The 15923-nt window shown below is 41.2% G+C and overlaps 3 protein-coding genes across 10 annotated transcripts; 2 read left to right on the forward strand and 1 right to left on the reverse strand.

Moving 5' to 3' along the window:
- Window positions 2439–8762, forward strand: LOC8077421 (probable Histone-lysine N-methyltransferase ATXR5). Of its 2 annotated transcripts, XM_021457747.1 has the most exons (7): window positions 2439–3045; window positions 3172–3264; window positions 6677–6900; window positions 6984–7084; window positions 7330–7542; window positions 7692–7786; window positions 8397–8762. In XM_021457747.1, exons 1-7 carry the CDS (start codon window positions 2691–2693, stop codon window positions 8507–8509), a joined length of 1194 nt encoding a protein of 397 aa, XP_021313422.1. In that variant the 5' UTR covers window positions 2439–2690; the 3' UTR covers window positions 8510–8762. The 2 variants fall into 2 exon arrangements, with proteins under 2 accessions (XP_021313422.1, XP_002456999.1); XM_002456954.2 differs by lacking the exon at window positions 8397–8762 and having other exon boundaries at window positions 2446–3045; window positions 7692–8312.
- LOC110434076 lies at window positions 9449–12123 on the reverse strand. The gene is made up of 6 exons (XM_021457748.1): window positions 11696–12123; window positions 11404–11513; window positions 11037–11315; window positions 10779–10946; window positions 10195–10284; window positions 9449–10053 (listed from the first exon to the last, which is right to left on the reverse strand). The coding sequence occupies exons 1-6, from the start codon at window positions 11959–11961 to the stop codon at window positions 9866–9868; spliced, it is 1101 nt and encodes a 366-aa protein (XP_021313423.1). The 5' UTR covers window positions 11962–12123; the 3' UTR covers window positions 9449–9865.
- Window positions 14197–15923, forward strand: LOC8077422 (40S ribosomal protein S15). Of its 7 annotated transcripts, XR_002450847.1 has the most exons (4): window positions 14197–14809; window positions 14928–15122; window positions 15394–15440; window positions 15525–15923. XR_002450847.1 is itself a non-coding variant. In XM_021455516.1 (3 exons), exons 1-3 carry the CDS (start codon window positions 14539–14541, stop codon window positions 15594–15596), a joined length of 390 nt encoding a protein of 129 aa, XP_021311191.1. In that variant the 5' UTR covers window positions 14204–14538; the 3' UTR covers window positions 15597–15923. The 7 variants fall into 7 exon arrangements, 2 of the variants coding, with proteins under 2 accessions (XP_021311191.1, XP_002457000.2); XR_002450844.1 differs by having other exon boundaries at window positions 15394–15923; XR_002450846.1 differs by having other exon boundaries at window positions 14204–15122.

The raw sequence follows: 15923 nt of genomic DNA on the forward strand, positions 1-15923 counted from the left end.
ATGAGATCTGAGCCTTAGATCTTGTTGACGCCTATTAGGGGGTCCCATCATGTGTCGGTACATTTTTGCTGTGAACAGGTCTTTTCAAAAAAATATGGTTTTTGTTAAAATTGGCTAGATTTAAAAACTATGAGCTACTATTGGAGCAGTGGCCATTTGATTCGGTGATGGATTTGCTTGTTTGCTAGTCATTAATTTTGTAGCAAAATTAACGTTGGGTTGGTCACCCATGATTTTTGTTGGCACAAACATGCAAGCCAAATGAGCTGTCATATTATTTTATTTCAAAATTCTACAGTAGTAAGTGCCTGCCAATTTTGATCAATATTTTGTAGTAGTGAAATAAATTGCCTTTTTGTAGCCCATCCACACGATGGATGCTAGAAAATCACCCTCCCTAATCCCTCTAGAATGAAGTAAAGGTGGAGGGATTTTAAATTTATTGATTCATGTCAAAGAAAAAGAAAAAATCATATGAGAAAAATGGACAGAAAGTCGTTCCGCCCCTGATGAAGTGATTCAAGTGGTGGTGTATCTTTTGTACTCTTCACGGCCAAGCTAGGGAGTCACTATTTTAATAGTAAAATCGTCACATAGATAATTTGGGTCAGTCTGCATTGTTCTACCCTCATCTCTAATTCTAAGTAAGAAAATAACCGAGTTTGAAAAATATTTCACTAAAAAGATTTTTTTTAGTTTTTTATTTCTTCAAAAACATCATTGATGACATGGAAAAATGAAGTTAATTAAGAAAGAAACACGAGAAAAAAGAGAAAAAGAAGCTGGTGGTTAGAGAATCTAGATATGAAGGTTACAATTTACATTACATGCTTGTTTGCATCGTGAGTGCAAAGTCCTTCCTTGATGTTGGCGACACTAAAATCTTGGCGAATCACAATCATAGTGCTAGAAGTTGCATTGCATGCTAAACAGATTGATGTCTTGCATGAATTGAGAAGTTGGGTTGTTTTGAGAAAAGTATGATGATAATGATAGGATGCTTGGGTGGAATTGGGATAGTGGGATGTTTGGACAAACTGAATTAGGCAAAATGTGCCAACATTTGTGTTGGCCCTGAAAGATTTGATTTTCTGAGCTTGGACATGAAAGGTCTTTAGCAAAACTTTTGCTTCCTCAAGGATCCTTTTTAGAATAGTTGTTGTTGTAACCCCCCCCCCTCCCTTTATTTTATATATGTAGGTAAAACATGAAGAAGAGATCAAAGGCTAAGGAACAAGGGAGTTCAATAGCTACAAATGAATACATGATATGTTTGCCGGTTGTGTTAGTTAATTTGGGTACTCCTCGGTATATGATCATGGGGGAGGGGCAAAAATCTACATGATCCAAGAAAGATATTGTATATGCTTGTAGCTAGGTCTTTGGCTTGAGGATTAGCATCTAAGCTTTTTATAGCCTTCTTAAGGTCCCCTAGATGTAAAAGGTTCACCTTAAGCTAGTTTATAACCTTCTGTTTTCACACACTCGGGATGCCCTTACATGACATCTCCTTAGTGTATCTTTGTATTTTTGCTATCAGTACATATCTATTAGTTTCTTTGATTGAGAAGAAGTGATCCGAGGTATAGACATCTAATGAAATCATAGCATCATATAGGAGAGGCATAAAATAAAGGTGTTAAATGGTGTGGAAAGGAGAGAGAATGGAGCATAGTGCCTTTTCCCTCAAGGAAAAACTTGTGTTGCAATATGTTTTTTATGATAATCTTGACATACATGTGGTTTACAGAAGGTATACACGATGCACCTCTCTATTGATACTGGATTCAAAAACCATGGGCTACTATATATGGGAGCGGTGGGCATTTGATTTTAGCGACAAGGGTTCTTGTTGCTACTCATTAATTTTGTGGCAAAAGTTGGGCTGGCATTGGTCATCTATGGTTTTTTTAGCAACAGACAAATAAAATGAGTTGGCACATTAATTTTTATTTCAAAATTCTACAACAATATATAAGTGTCTACCAATTTTGTAGGTGGAATAAAATGCTTCTTTTCCATCCCATCCACACGGTAAATGCTAGGAAACCATAGCCTCTCTCTCTCTAGACGGAAGTAAAGGCACAAACATTTTCAAGTCATTTCTTTTCTTAAAAAGAACAAATGAAAGAAATCTGCTGTTTATCATACACATACAATTTCGGTTAAATCATGATGCATTGCTCTACGCTCATCCAAGACAAAAATAACCGAGTTGGTAAAACTTTCCATAGAAAAGATATGTTTTGTTCTTTAATTTAATATATATCTCCACAAAAGATACCGTTGAAAAGATGAAGAAGGAATTTTTTTTATAGAAAGAAGCACGAGAAACAAAACAAAACAAAAAAGAAAGAAAAGCGAGAAAAAGAAGCCGGCGGTGTGGTTAGCGAGAGCCTCGCCTCACGTCACGAGAATTTGGGCATGGCAACGGTCTCCTCGCTCCTCCTCACTGGCGGCACCTGGAGAGTGACCGTCGACTGGCAGACGCGACGCGGCGCAGGTCTGAGCCTCTGACTTCCCTCCTACCCCCTACACAGCTACCAAAGCGAGCGAGTCCACCGTCGACGCCACGTCATCCATTCTCCCCTTGTCTTCTCTGTCTCTCCCCCACCGAGAGCCGGCCGAGAGGGGAGGCCGCACCGCACGCACCCGACACCTCCCCTCCTCTCCTCTCCGCCGCCAGCGCCATGGGCCGCGCCGCGCCGCCGTCATCGCCGAGCTCGCCGCAGCTCGGGCGCAAGCGCACGGCGGCTCCCACACCGGAGCCGCCGACGCCGCGGCGCTACTGCTCCATGGACGACGTCATGCGCCGCGCGCGCGCCGTCGACGCGCCGCCCCCCGTCGCCCGCGCGCGGGTGTACACCTACTACGAGAACCTCATCTGCGAGACCTGCGGCTCCGGCGACCGCGACGACGACCTGCTCCTCTGCGACCGCTGCGACCGCGGCCACCACACCTTCTGCCTCCGCCCCATCGCCGCCAGGGTCCCCATCGGCCCCTGGTTCTGCCCCGTCTGCGCCCCGCCCGCCAAGGCCCCCAAGAGTGCGTCTTTCCTCGCCGCCTCCATCTCGCCATTTTCCTCCCCCGCTCTCCTTTCTTTATCTTCTTCCTTTCTTTATCCTCTTGTGCTATTATATCTCACTGCTTTTTTTTGTTGGGGATCTTTAGGATTCCCGATGAAGCAGACCAAGATCATCGATTTCTTCGGGATTCGGAAGGATGGGCAGGATGCCCAGGCCCCCAAATGTAGGCTCTCCCAAGGTAATTCCTCCCACATGCGTCTGCCTGCACCATTGCATTGCATTGCATTGCATTGCATAGTTTAATGTCGTATGAAATGCGAGACCTTTTCCCCTCATTGCTTGCATTGGATGATCCAATCGGTGGCTTCTCTATTGTTGAATTCGTTCTGCTCATAGATTACTTTTCAATTCTTGTTGGTTATCTTGCACTCTAGTATGTATTTTTCTTTCTGTGTCTAAATGTGCCCCTACATTGTCATTTATACACCTTCGATGCATCTGTCAAGAGCCATGCTAGCAAGTATGCCTCTTTTCTGGGTGTTGTATGTTTGATTGTGCAATTCTACTGACCGGATGGCTTGCTGATCGTTGCAGCATTGCCTGCAAATATACACCTGTGGATTGGAAACACTAGGCAAAAGAGAATACAGTTTACGTTAAAATGTGGCATACTTGCTTACATCATGAATGGGAATAGGCGGGAAACCATTACCAGACAATGATTCAATCTGGTTTAGTTATGCATGCTTTAACAGCAAGTTGCGGTTCAGACAAATTATGCGTTTCACTTTCTAGATCATTTATGGTTATATGGATTGGGACTTATTTCTGGTTCTCGTATATATATGTTTACCCGCTTGATTATCTTGGTTGCATTCAGTAGCCATAGCAATAGTTTCCACCTTTGGATGTATTGTACCAGTATACAAGGCTCCAGTGAGTCTCGTTCTATTTATTTGATTTTTTATGGGCTGTATAATACTGTACAGGTTCGATGCACCTGCTAAGAGCTAGCAGTAGCGATTAGCGAATATTCCTGTTAGTATGCCAGTCACTTCTTTTTGGGTCTTGTATGTTTGATTATGCAGTTGTATTGACTGCATAGCTTGCCGGTCGTTGCAGCATTGCCTGCAAATATGCCCCTGTGAATTAGAAACTCTAGGGAACAAAGAATACAGTTTGTGTTAAAATGTGACATGCTTGCTTGCATCATGACTGGAAATAGGCGGGAAAGCATTACTGGACAAACATTTAATCTGGGTTAGTTACACTTGCTTTTTAAGTAGTAACGGCAAGTTGCAGCTCAAACAAATCACGAGTTTCACTTTCTAGATCATTTATGGTTGTACGGATTGGGGTTTACTTCTGGTTCTGGTATATATGTTTACCTGCTTGGTTTTCTCGGCTGCATTCACTAGACATAACAATAGTTTCCGCCCTAGAATGTATTATATTAGTATACAATGCTCCAGTGAGTTGCGTTCTATTTATGTGTTTTTTATGGGCAGTATAATACTGTAATCTCTACAGGTTCGATGCACCTGCTAAGAGCTAGCAGTAGTGAATATTCCTGTTACTACACCAGTCACATCTCTTTGGGTCTTGTATGTTTGATTGTGCAATTGTATTGACTGCATAGCTTGCCTATCGTCACAGCATTGCCTGCAAATATGCCATGTGAACTGGAAATTTTAGGCAACAAAAAAAGGGTTTACAATAAAATGTGATGTACTATCTTAAATCACGACTAGAAATAGGCGGGAAAGCATTACTGGACAATCATTTCATCTGTGTAGTTATGCATGCCTTTTAAGTAGTTATGGCAAGTTGCGGTCAAAACAAATCATGTGTTTCACTTTCTAAATCATTTATGGCTGTATTGACTGATTTGTCTGGATTCTTTTAGACATAAAATAGTCCCCGCCTTTGGATCTGTTGTATTAGTACAGGGTCCAGTGACTCGTGTTCTTTTTTAGTTATGGGCAGCTCAATTACGGTAGTTTTTACAGGTTTGATGCACTTGATAATAACTAGCAGTAGTGAATATTCTTATTAGCATGCCACCCATAGTCACACCCTTTTAGGTTTTGTATGTTTGATTGTTTAATTGTATTGACTGCATGGCTAGCCTACTGATGCATCATTGCCTGCAAATATACCATGTCAATTGCAAAGTCTAGGCGACAAAAAATACAGTTACATTAAAATGTGAAGTAGCCACGGCATAGCTTGCATCATGACTGGAAATTGGCAGGAAAGTATTACGGGACAAAACTTTAATTTGTGTTAGTCATACATGCTTTTTAAGTAGTAAAGGAACTTGGGGTTCATTTTCTAGATCATTGGTTGTAAGGATTGACTTATTTCTGTTAGCGGTATATGTGTACCCTCTTGATTATGTTGTCTGCATTCATTTAGCCATAAAGAATACTTCCTGCCTTTGACCTGTCTGTAACAAATCCATATTTGTGCCATTTATATGTTTGTTTATGACTGGTCCAATTACTGTAATTTATTTGTCTAAAATTTGATCGGTATTGCACCTGATAAGAGCTAGTGGTAGTGGATATTCCTTTTAGTATGTCAATCACATCTTTATGTCTGTTATATGTTTGATTTTGCAATTTATTGACTGCATGCCTAGCTGATCTAAGCAGCATTGCCTGCAATATCCCCTATGATTAGGAAATTATAGGCAGCAAAGAGTATGATTACGTTAAAAGTGATGTTGCTGCGAACGCTTTCATTGGCAAGCAATACACCAGGAAGAAGAAGGGGTCAACTTCCACTAGTGGCTAAGACCTATCAGGTTATCAGTTGTTGGGGGTTTATTAGCATCTTGTTAGTAAGTTAGCATCTTTTGTGTTCAAAAGCAAGTTAGCATCTTGTTAGTGAAGTTAGGGAGTTTGTTAGTGCCTCTGCCAGGTGCTGGCTCAGCATTAGAGGATCAACCCTCAAATAGAGCAAAATGCCTCAGCTAGGTTATTATTCAATTGGATTTTATTTTGGGAGAGAGGGGTGGGGATTGTGCCTTAGACACCTGCTAAGTCTTTTTTACTGCAATTACTTTGTTACGATATGATCATTACACGTCTGATGCAGAAATTCTTGTTAGTATGCTACTGTGCTTCATGTTTTTAGTAGTATAATAATGGCAATGTGGAGTTGAAACAAATCATGTAGCTCACTTTGTTCACAAAGGCTGTATGGATTGACTGGCTTCTGTTGTGGGTATGTGTTGAGTGTGTACCCTCTTATTATCTTGGTCGTGTTATTTAACCATATATAGTTCCTGCCTTTGGCCCTTGTCTTATTGCTAGTCACAGGGTGTAGTACAGGCTCTGGTAAATTGTGTTTTTATTTATGTGCAGTTCAACTTCAATAGTTAGCATTTATAAACACTTGGGGTAATAGCTTTTATGTTGAGTGTATGAGCCATATATGATATATCTCACAGATATTGTAAAATGCAAAATTCGATGCACATGGATTGCCTGATATGCTAGCTATTATTTTCCCGGGTTTCAAATATTTGTTAGATTTAAACACAAAACTAAACTAGTATCGGAAACAAATATAGATACATTGAGTACAGAAAGGGATGCGCTTGTTATGGTACTAACTTAAGTAATTTACTTCATCTTTTGCAGATGCTAGAAGGCGAAGGAAGCGTTCTCTTGTTATGCACAAGAAGAGGAGGAGGATACTGCCATTTGTTCCATCTGAAGATGAAGCTAGAAGACTAAAACAAATGGCGTCTCTGGCCACTGCTATGACGTCTTCTAAAACAAAGTTCAGTAATGAACTGACTTACATGCCTAATATGGCTCCTAGATCTTCCAATCTGGCAAGATTGGAGGTAGGCGGTATGCAGGTTAGCAAATCTTTTCACCTGAAATTATGTTATAACCATTAGGTGTTTTGTTGTTCTAATTTTTGCTCTCCTCGACTTTCAAGGTTCTGCCCAAAGAGGATAAGGAAAGTATAGAGTTGTGCAGAACCATGCAACAAAGAGGCGAATGCCCTCCACTTCTTGTGGTCTTCGATTCCCTTGAAGGGTATTGTCTTGAACTCACTACACTCAGTTATTTACTTATTGGAAAATTGTCTATTTAATTCAGAGTTTGCGGTGTTGCTCTCCAACTTTGCTATTTGTGTGCATGCCACCGGAACTTGTGTGTGCAACACTGCCCTTAGTGTTCCAATCCAATGTCACACACTATACACAAATAGTGACACACACACACTTTTTCCTTTACATTTTTAGTACACAGAAATGACACTTATCCATATATATTTTCAGTTTCACTGTGCAGGCTGATGCTGATATTAAGGATATGACCTTCCTCGCTGAATATGCTGGGGATGTCGATTATCTGGAGAAGAGGGCAAATGATGATATTGACTGCATTATGACGCTCCTCTTGACAGCTGACCCTTCCCAAAGGCTGGTCATTTGCCCTGACAAGCGGGGGAACATTTCTCGCTTTATCAGTGGCATCAATAACCACACACAGTAAGTTGTTTGTTTGTTTTGTATCCACAAGTCCAGTTTGCCAACTGTTGTAGTGAGTTGTCACCTCAAAGAAAGGATGTGTGCATTCTAACTTTGAAACTGTGAAAGGATGTGTACATTCTAACTTTGAAACTGTGAAACTGTTGCAGGGATGGCAAGAAGAAGCAGAATGTAAAGTGTGTGCGGTATGACATTGATGGGGAGAGCCATGTCTTGTTGGTGGCCTGCCGTGATATACCTCGTGGTGAAAAGCTATATTACGATTACAATGGATACGAGCATGCCTATCCCACTCAACATTTCCTCTAACCTAACCCCAACAGTTTTGATCTGACCAGTAGTAAAGGAGGCTGGCTGGGTGAAAGAGGGCTTGGTGGCAATATTTCTAGCTTTGCCACCAAAAACCAAAATCCAATAACTTATACTGCCCCTTGGTACAAATGACAGATTTAATCCAATTTTCCGAAGAGATCCTAATGACAGAAAATGATAGGTGCTGGTGATTGTTAGCCTAGTTATAGGAGCCAAGAGGAATATGCATTGTCCCTGCTCTCAAGAGTATCTTCCCATTCATATTCTTTTTATTCTAGGGGTTCCTACCCTTTTTTTTTAGAGTAAATAGTTGTCTGAGTGTCCCCTATTTATTATAAGAATGTTGGAAAAAAAAAACGAAGAATGTTGGTAGAGTTAACTGTTGGGCTGTTGCTGGTTAAAGGTACATTTCGAATGGCTAGAAATGGATGGATGTGTAGGTGGCCGTGTCTCTATAATATTCTTTCTACTTTTCACCTGTTGCGATGGTGTTTCGTTTCAAAAATTGTGTTCCTTACACACACGCGCGCGCGCGTGCGCAGGCTCGTACGTCCGGCCTGGTGGAATGTCGTTGCTTCGCCTATCATCTAGCATTCCGAAGCTTATTTTAATTAACTATTCACCCAGTAAAGCAAAGGTGCTGCTAAATTGCTAGCGGCCAACGCCATGCCGGAGCTAGACATGGACATGGAGGGCTTTCTCAACCAGCGCATCGACAGCTGCACAAGGCGCAGTGCGAGAACCACGAGCACGAGACCACACTCCTCCTGCATGACACCATCGTCGGCCGCCGCCCAGGAGATCGCCTACCTGAGATGATTTGTTGTGAGTGAAAAACACTGTTAAATCAACAACCATACACGTTGTAAGTTGTTTGTTTTGTATCCATAAGTTCAGTTGTGATTGTATGTGTGTGTTGATGTGCACTTGAGGCTAGTATGTCTGGTCCGGTGGAATGTTGTTGTTTCGCCTAGCATTCCGAAGATTATTTTAACTATTCACCCATTAAACCAAAGGTGCCCCTAAATTGCTAGCGGCATTGACTTGTGTGCCACTGCTTGAATTGCCATCTCCATAGAAGTGCCCCTGGTGCTTAAATTGCTAGCACCTTTTTGAGCCATTTCCATACACAAGTCCCTACACAATTACGCAACACAGTACGCTCACAAGATATAACAAAAGAGGTTCAAATGTACATCACATAATTTTTAGAGTTTGCACAGCGGAAAGTGTATACATCACACACTCGCACACATTACTACATATAATAACATAAACACATGGAGTGTTCATGCCCAACACACATCCATAATAAAAAGGCCACCGGCCATCACTCTTCACCCGCGTCACGGTCCTCAGGACTAAGATGGCTTCGGGTTTACCAACAAAACAACTCATCTATCTATAAAATGATTTCCATTTCTTTATTAGATTATTTTTTAATTCCTCTCAATTCCTAGAAACCAAACAGGACATCTTTAAAAATAGTATAATTTTTCAAGTAAATGCCATAAATCAAGTGTGACCTATTTTATTTAAATCTGGCATCATAAGTTTGGTGATTTTGAAATTTAAAATTCTTCCCAAAATGATATTTTAAAATTTTCACTAAGCTGTTTAGCCGCTCCATGACATGTCTTAGAAACATTTGGACTGACATTCATTACGGGCCGAGATGCTTGTCACCAGACATAACATTCGCAGCTCTGCCACTACAGGTACAACTATGAACTATTCACTGAATACCGCACTTTGCATTCAGTTCGGGAAAAAGCCCATCCCGGGTACCGATCACTATTCCAATACAACATTCTGTGCACTCAGCATCACTCTGACAAGCGATCTGGTTACATCTCTATGTCTTCATGACTTCATGCCACTCTTGTTGTGTCTCAGATCTCTCGGAACCAATTGACATCAAACAATGTAAAGAGTACAAGCATCTAAAACACCGGTGTGACAAACTGGCAGCCGCGATTTGATGCAACCAGCCACTTTGACATGCTCTGGATTAGTCCGAACCCCAAGCCTCATCACGCATAGACTGTCGAGCAGCAATTCTGTTCTTCCTCTCTTCCTCCTGTTTCTTCAGCTCATCTGTTCCAAAGTTTGTAAACTGCTTCAATCCCATTCCATGAGCAATTAGCCTTTGAGCTGTTCTTGCAGATGTCTTTGGTCTTGGCTTGGGCGGTTCTAAGTCTGCAGCGAGGTGCAAGAGCAACTTAAAACACAGTGTGCAGAAAATCTTAACAAGACCATAAGATTGAGATGCAACAATCCACAGAGCGTGAAAAAGAGAGGAACAAGTAGAAAGGAATCATCACAAGACACAGGTGTTACCTCTACCATCTATTTTTGCCAATAGATCATCGTCCCCTTTCAGTGACCGCACTTTGTATCTTGGAGGTATGCAAGCCTGAGCCTCAATAGCTGCAAATTGATTGGAAAGAATAAAGTGATCAGAATACATGGAACCAAAACTACAAGAAAAGCTAACAGTGGAATGCTTGACAGTTCATATCATCTGCATCTAAGTGTTAGCCAAACAGAATAGAATGGAATAGCAGCAAATCAGCACAAAACATTGGAGCTGAGCAATTAACCATGAAACACAGCAAAATACAACGATCCACTCCTGACATGCATAGCAGTCTACGACATGTATTATTAGTAGATGAAGTGACCTATAAATAAACTGAAAGAGGATAGCCGTGCTTTAGGGATGGAATCAGAGCACCTAGCGTTTTAGTTCACAAATTTCTTCTCAGATAACTACACTTGTCTAATCCATCCAATGACAGCATTTATTTCCGACAGGGGCGAAGCGTGTTGTTACCTGGTGGTCTCGCCTCTCCCAGCAGATCATGTCATAAGAAGGAACTATACACGAATATAGTTAGAACTAGCTGTAAGAATAAAATTACCAGCTGATGGAGTCCGAAAAACAGCAAGTGCTGAAGTATCATTAACCCAGCGAATGGCAACTTCATGATCACCAAACTTCTCAAAAATCCTTTCCAGATCTGTTGTGTGTGTGCTCGGTGAAAAGTCATATAAAACAAGGACATGCCTTGTCCCAAACTGTGCGGCAGCTACAAAGCCAAGGCAAAGAATCAAGTCTGTCATCTAAAGCTCAGAAGGAACAAGCTAACCATACAGATAGAAATGAATATCCTGAATACCTGTAACAGCACTGTTCTCCCGCTCATTCACATGGCCCTTTGATCCAGATCGACCCTGAGGACTAGACTCTTTGTCATCCAAATCTCTTTCCGAACCACACTGGTCACTGTATAGAACACTCTTATTGTAAAGAAATGAGCCCCTACCCCTCCTTTTGGGCCCTGAAGATGGGGTGCCACTTCTCTCTGACGAGCTACAGGAAGGTACTCTAGCTTCTTGCTCAAGGGAGCGCGCTAGTGTGTCATCAAGTGCACCGCAATCTGCAATAGACTCCCAATCTGCAAGCACCAAAGAAGGAATGTAAGATCTCAATTTTAGAGTTGTGTCCATAGTTAAATAGCACATACAAGGTAAAAAAAACAATACCATCCTCTTCATCTTCATTGTTTTTATCATCAGTATTAGCTGAGCCTTCAGAGTCCTTCAAACCCATAAGACTCTCTTGTGATGAACATTTCTCTGAAGGCTCCTTATCTCTGCACAAACACATTGGTTGACAGAAGGAGCATTAGTATCCTATATGTATGATGAAGAGAACAAACCCAATCAAGGCAAAGCAACATTTCAGTTAAACAAAATGGCCGAAGCAAGGTCCAACAAGTGGAACAGTGAAGGTTCGGGGGTACAAGGAACGTTGAGAATGAGAAGGGGAGCAAACCCTAGGGCCCCGGGGGCAGCGGCGCGGGATCGGAGGACGATGGCGCGGGCGCGGAGCTCGTCGGCGCGGAGGGTGTTACCGCGGGAGGCGTGCAGGCCCGCGAGGTCGCCGAGCGCCGTGGCGAGGCGGAGGTCGGCAGCTGGGGGAGCGGCTGCGGCGGAGGTGGAGAGGTTGGAGACCACGGACTCGAGCAGGGCGATAGCGCCGTCGACGTCGCCGGCGTCGACGAGGTCGTCCACCTCCTCCGTCCAACGGGGGCCGTCCATGGGGGCTCACGGCGGTGAGTCGGAGTGAGCGCGAGCACAGGAGCACAGCGGCGCTCTGCCTCTGCTAGCTGGAGGCACCGCGCCGGAGCTTGGCTGGTCTCCGAGTCCGATCGGGTCGGGTCGGGTCGCCCTCGTCGGTCCGCCAACCCCGCAGGCCTTTGCTTGGTTTGGACTGGAGTTGAGATGGCTTAATGGCTAGGGGCTAAAGTGTAATCTCTTCTTAAAATATATGGGTTGCAAGTATAGATATGAAAACGGTATGGATATTTTCCGACCATATTCGAGACCGAATTCGTTTAGAAAGATTCAGATCTATCCGTATCTGAGTACGAATATTCAACATCCAATACCGTATCTGTATCCGAATACTTAAATCATATATTTATGATGTCGACATCCAATTGTATCTTATCCAACATGATTGACATTATCCGTATTCGAATTCGAATCCGACCAAAAATATAAAAACAAATATGATATCGGTGAAATCCGTCCGTATCCGATCTGTTTTCATAATAAGAGAATAGTTATTCATTGCTATTTGACAAATCTTAGCAACGTGGGAGGAGGCGATAGTGACAACGTTTCCATCTGGCCATCTATCAAAACACCAATAACATCGGCTTTCGATCGTATTTGATGGCATATGGAACAATTACATGTGGACCCAAGCACCAATCTACAAGAAATCTGGGCTTCTGTGACGACTGTCAGATGACAAAGTACTTATCTATCATAAACAGAGACTGTTTATGACGACTATTTACAGAATGACAACTGTTTATGACCAAGATACGTCTTTGTCATAAATATCGTCATAGTACACTCTGCACAGGCTTTATGACCATAGATCATGACAAATAGTTAATGGTCATAAAATATAAAATTATTATAATTTGTTTAAAAATATTTTCTTATCCTACCTGGCTGCCGTTCCACGTATCATGTGTCGTAGGTGAATTCTTCCCATCCACGTCAACTCATAGTCCCATGTTAGAATTGCATGAAAAAAACTACAACAAAAAAAAAAGTGACGCATAAGTGATTTGAACCTGGGACCCGACTACCAAAAACAAGTGGCCTAACAACTTGCACTATTGGTATTAGAACATTTTCATTTCTTTTCTTTTCTGGCATCTGGATGCAGAGGCAAAATCATTGAAAAATTGGCTAAAAAATATGGCACAAAAGTGGTTTGATCTTCTAATATTTTAAAATTCAAATTTTGAACTAGTCAAACAAGTCGTATGGAAAAATAACCAAAACAAAATTTCTAGATATTGATGAGTTCTACAACTTTGTTTCTGAGAACTTTTCTATTTAATATCATTTACTATCTAAAAACTCTATAATAATAATAATAATAATAATAATAATAGTAATAGTAATAGTAATAGTAATAGTAATAGTAATAGTAATAGTAATAGTAATAGTAACAATAACAATAATAGTAACAATAACACTAACAATAACAATAACACTAACAATAACAATAACAATAACAATAATAATAATAATAATAATAATAATAATAATAATAATAATAATAATAATAATAATAATAATAATAATAATAATAATAATAATAATAATAATAATAATAATAATAATAGCAAAGAACTAAACAATCTCTACTCAGGCCTTGTTTAGTTCCAAAAAAATTTTGAGAAATCGACACTGTAGCACTTTCGTTTGTATTTGACAAATATTGTCTAATCATGGACTAACTAGACTCAAAAGATTCATCTCGTCAATTTCGTAATAATAATAATAATAATAATAATAATAATAATAATAATAATAATAATAATAATAATAATAATAATAATAATAATAATAATAATAATAATAATAATAATAATAGCAAAGAACTAAACAATCTCTACTCAGGCCTTGTTTAGTTCCAAAATTTTTTTGGGAAATCGACACTGTAGCACTTTCGTTTGTATTTGACAAATATTGTCTAATCATGGACTAACTAGGCTCAAAAGATTCATCTCATCAATTCCAACAAAACTGTGCAATTATTTTTTATTTTTATCTATATTTAATACTCCATGCATATGTCTAAATATTTGATGTGACGGGGAATCTGAAAAATTTTACAAAATTTTTTGAGAACTAAACAATGCCTCAACCAAAGGCCCAAAGCCCAAGCCGTGTAGCAATTTCATCATCTATCGATCTCACCGTCCATCTTCTGCTATATAGCAATCCTTCCATCCATCCATTCCCACTCACAACCCTAGCTGGTTCCCACGCACACACCCCCCTCCATCTCCCCAACGCCGCCACTCTCCTTCCTGTCTCCCCACTCGAGCAGGGCAGATCACAATTCCATTCCACTCGAGCTCGAGCAGTGCCGCCAGCTCCTCTCGTCTCCTAGCCAAGCTTGCCATCTCGGCGGTCGGATCTCGAGCTTGTGCACTCAAGAAGCCCTATCATCTCCAGCCAAGTAGCCATGGTCCGTCACCAGCCAGCAACCACCATCGTCATTCGTTCGAGATCTAGCCGCCATCGACAGTTTTGGCGTGGCCACCGCCGCAGCTCCGAGATCCGACCGTCGGGAGTTCGGGCATGGCCACCACCATGGCTCTGAGATCTGGCCACATCTGCTTCATGGGCGTTCGTGTAGGCGCTGCTCGATGCGTCGGTAAGTTGCAGCGGAGGTCGCGGCGTGATGGTGCATTGCAGGTGGACATTGACGCCGAGGTGGAGGTCGCGGTCGCGGGACAGCCCAAGAAGAGGACGTTCCGCAAGGACAGCTACCGCAGTGTGGACCTCAACGTGCTCCTCGACATGTCCACCAATGACCTCTCCAGCTCTTATCCGTCCGTGCCTGCCGAAGGTAGGCGTTTGCTGCAGCAGAAAATGGTGTTGTTGGTGACAGAATTCCGTGCTGGAGGATAGATGTTTGTCGTTGTTTTGATTATTTTTGTCTTTCTTGGTGTGTTTTTGGATTTAAGTTCCACAGGGTCTGAAGAGGAAGCCGATGGTTCTCATCAAGAGTCTGCGTACGATGGTTCCCATTGCGTTCTATAAGTTCAATACTGGGATGTTAGAATGTGTGATTTTTGCAGTCTAATGTTGAGTGCATATAGAAGCTAAGGAATAGATGCTATGGGTGTAGTTTCAGACGTGTTTTGTTCACAGGATAGATGGTAAGTATAACTTAAAATGGTTCTGTATTTTTCAGCTTTTATTATCCTCCAGCAGAACCTGTTCATACTTGCAGTAGTGATGGTTTACTTGAGGTGTATCAATAATTTTGTAGCAAACAGTGTTAGATTATTAGTAGGAAATGTAAGATTTTACTATAAGTGCAGTGCCATGCGTTATAGCAACTGTATGATCTGAATGTTAATTTTAAACTTACTGTTTGAAATAGAGTCATTATTTATTGATTTGAAGATTGTTTTTTGTTTAATGCAGTTGCTATAAGTACATACCAATTTATCAGATTGAAATTCAAATGCATGGTATGGACTATCTACATCATGTCATCTATATCTCTAACTATGTTTTGTCTACATTAATTTGTTCCCTCCTAATTTTGTTTGAAGGTGCTTCTACTGTTGGTCTCTGCGTACATTGTCATGGTGACTGCTCTTCAATTGAGAAGACGTAGTCAGTGACCAGGATGGATTGTGGGATTCAAGCTTCTTGTATGTGCGTGCAGCGTGTACATGTTTAGCAAATAGAGGCTTTGCTCGACTGTCTTTTTCTCTATGGCAGTGGTTGTGTGTGTGGTGGTATTTTATTCTGTTTCTAGCTAGGTACCAAGAGCTTGGCAGTGGCTGCTGTGTAGTAGGAGCGCTGCAATTAGTAAAGCTGACCAGGCTGAGAACTGAAACTACTTCCTTGTTCTGTGCACAGTTCATGAGTTTAATTGGGAATATATTATGTAATTGGCTTTGTAAATTATTATTTGTGATAATTATTTAAATGGGCTCGGTTCACTA

This window comes from Sorghum bicolor, chromosome 3, assembly GCF_000003195.3.
Source record: "Sorghum bicolor cultivar BTx623 chromosome 3, Sorghum_bicolor_NCBIv3, whole genome shotgun sequence".
Lineage (NCBI taxonomy): Eukaryota > Viridiplantae > Streptophyta > Magnoliopsida > Poales > Poaceae > Sorghum > Sorghum bicolor.

Excerpts from the sequence above, each read along its gene's own strand:
- LOC8077421 (XM_021457747.1), top strand. The coding sequence starts at position 2,691 with ATGGGCCGCGCCGCGCCGCCGTCATCGCCGAGCTCGCCGCAGCTCGGG. Across the intron at positions 3,046-3,171 it reads GCCCGCCAAGGCCCCCAAGA|GATTCCCGATGAAGCAGACC; the intron begins GTGCGTCTTTCC and ends GGGGATCTTTAG. Across the intron at positions 7,787-8,396 it reads CTGCCGTGATATACCTCGTG|GCTCGTACGTCCGGCCTGGT; the intron begins GTGAAAAGCTAT and ends GCGCGTGCGCAG.
- LOC110434076 (XM_021457748.1), bottom strand. The coding sequence starts at position 11,961 with ATGGACGGCCCCCGTTGGACGGAGGAGGTGGACGACCTCGTCGACGCC. Across the intron at positions 10,947-11,036 it reads GGAGAACAGTGCTGTTACAG|CTGCCGCACAGTTTGGGACA; the intron begins GTATTCAGGATA and ends TTGGCTTTGTAG. Across the intron at positions 10,054-10,194 it reads GGCAAAAATAGATGGTAGAG|ACTTAGAACCGCCCAAGCCA; the intron begins GTAACACCTGTG and ends ACCTCGCTGCAG.
- LOC8077422 (XM_002456955.2), top strand. The coding sequence starts at position 14,539 with ATGGCCACCACCATGGCTCTGAGATCTGGCCACATCTGCTTCATGGGC. Across the intron at positions 14,810-14,927 it reads TCCGTCCGTGCCTGCCGAAG|TTCCACAGGGTCTGAAGAGG; the intron begins GTAGGCGTTTGC and ends TTTGGATTTAAG.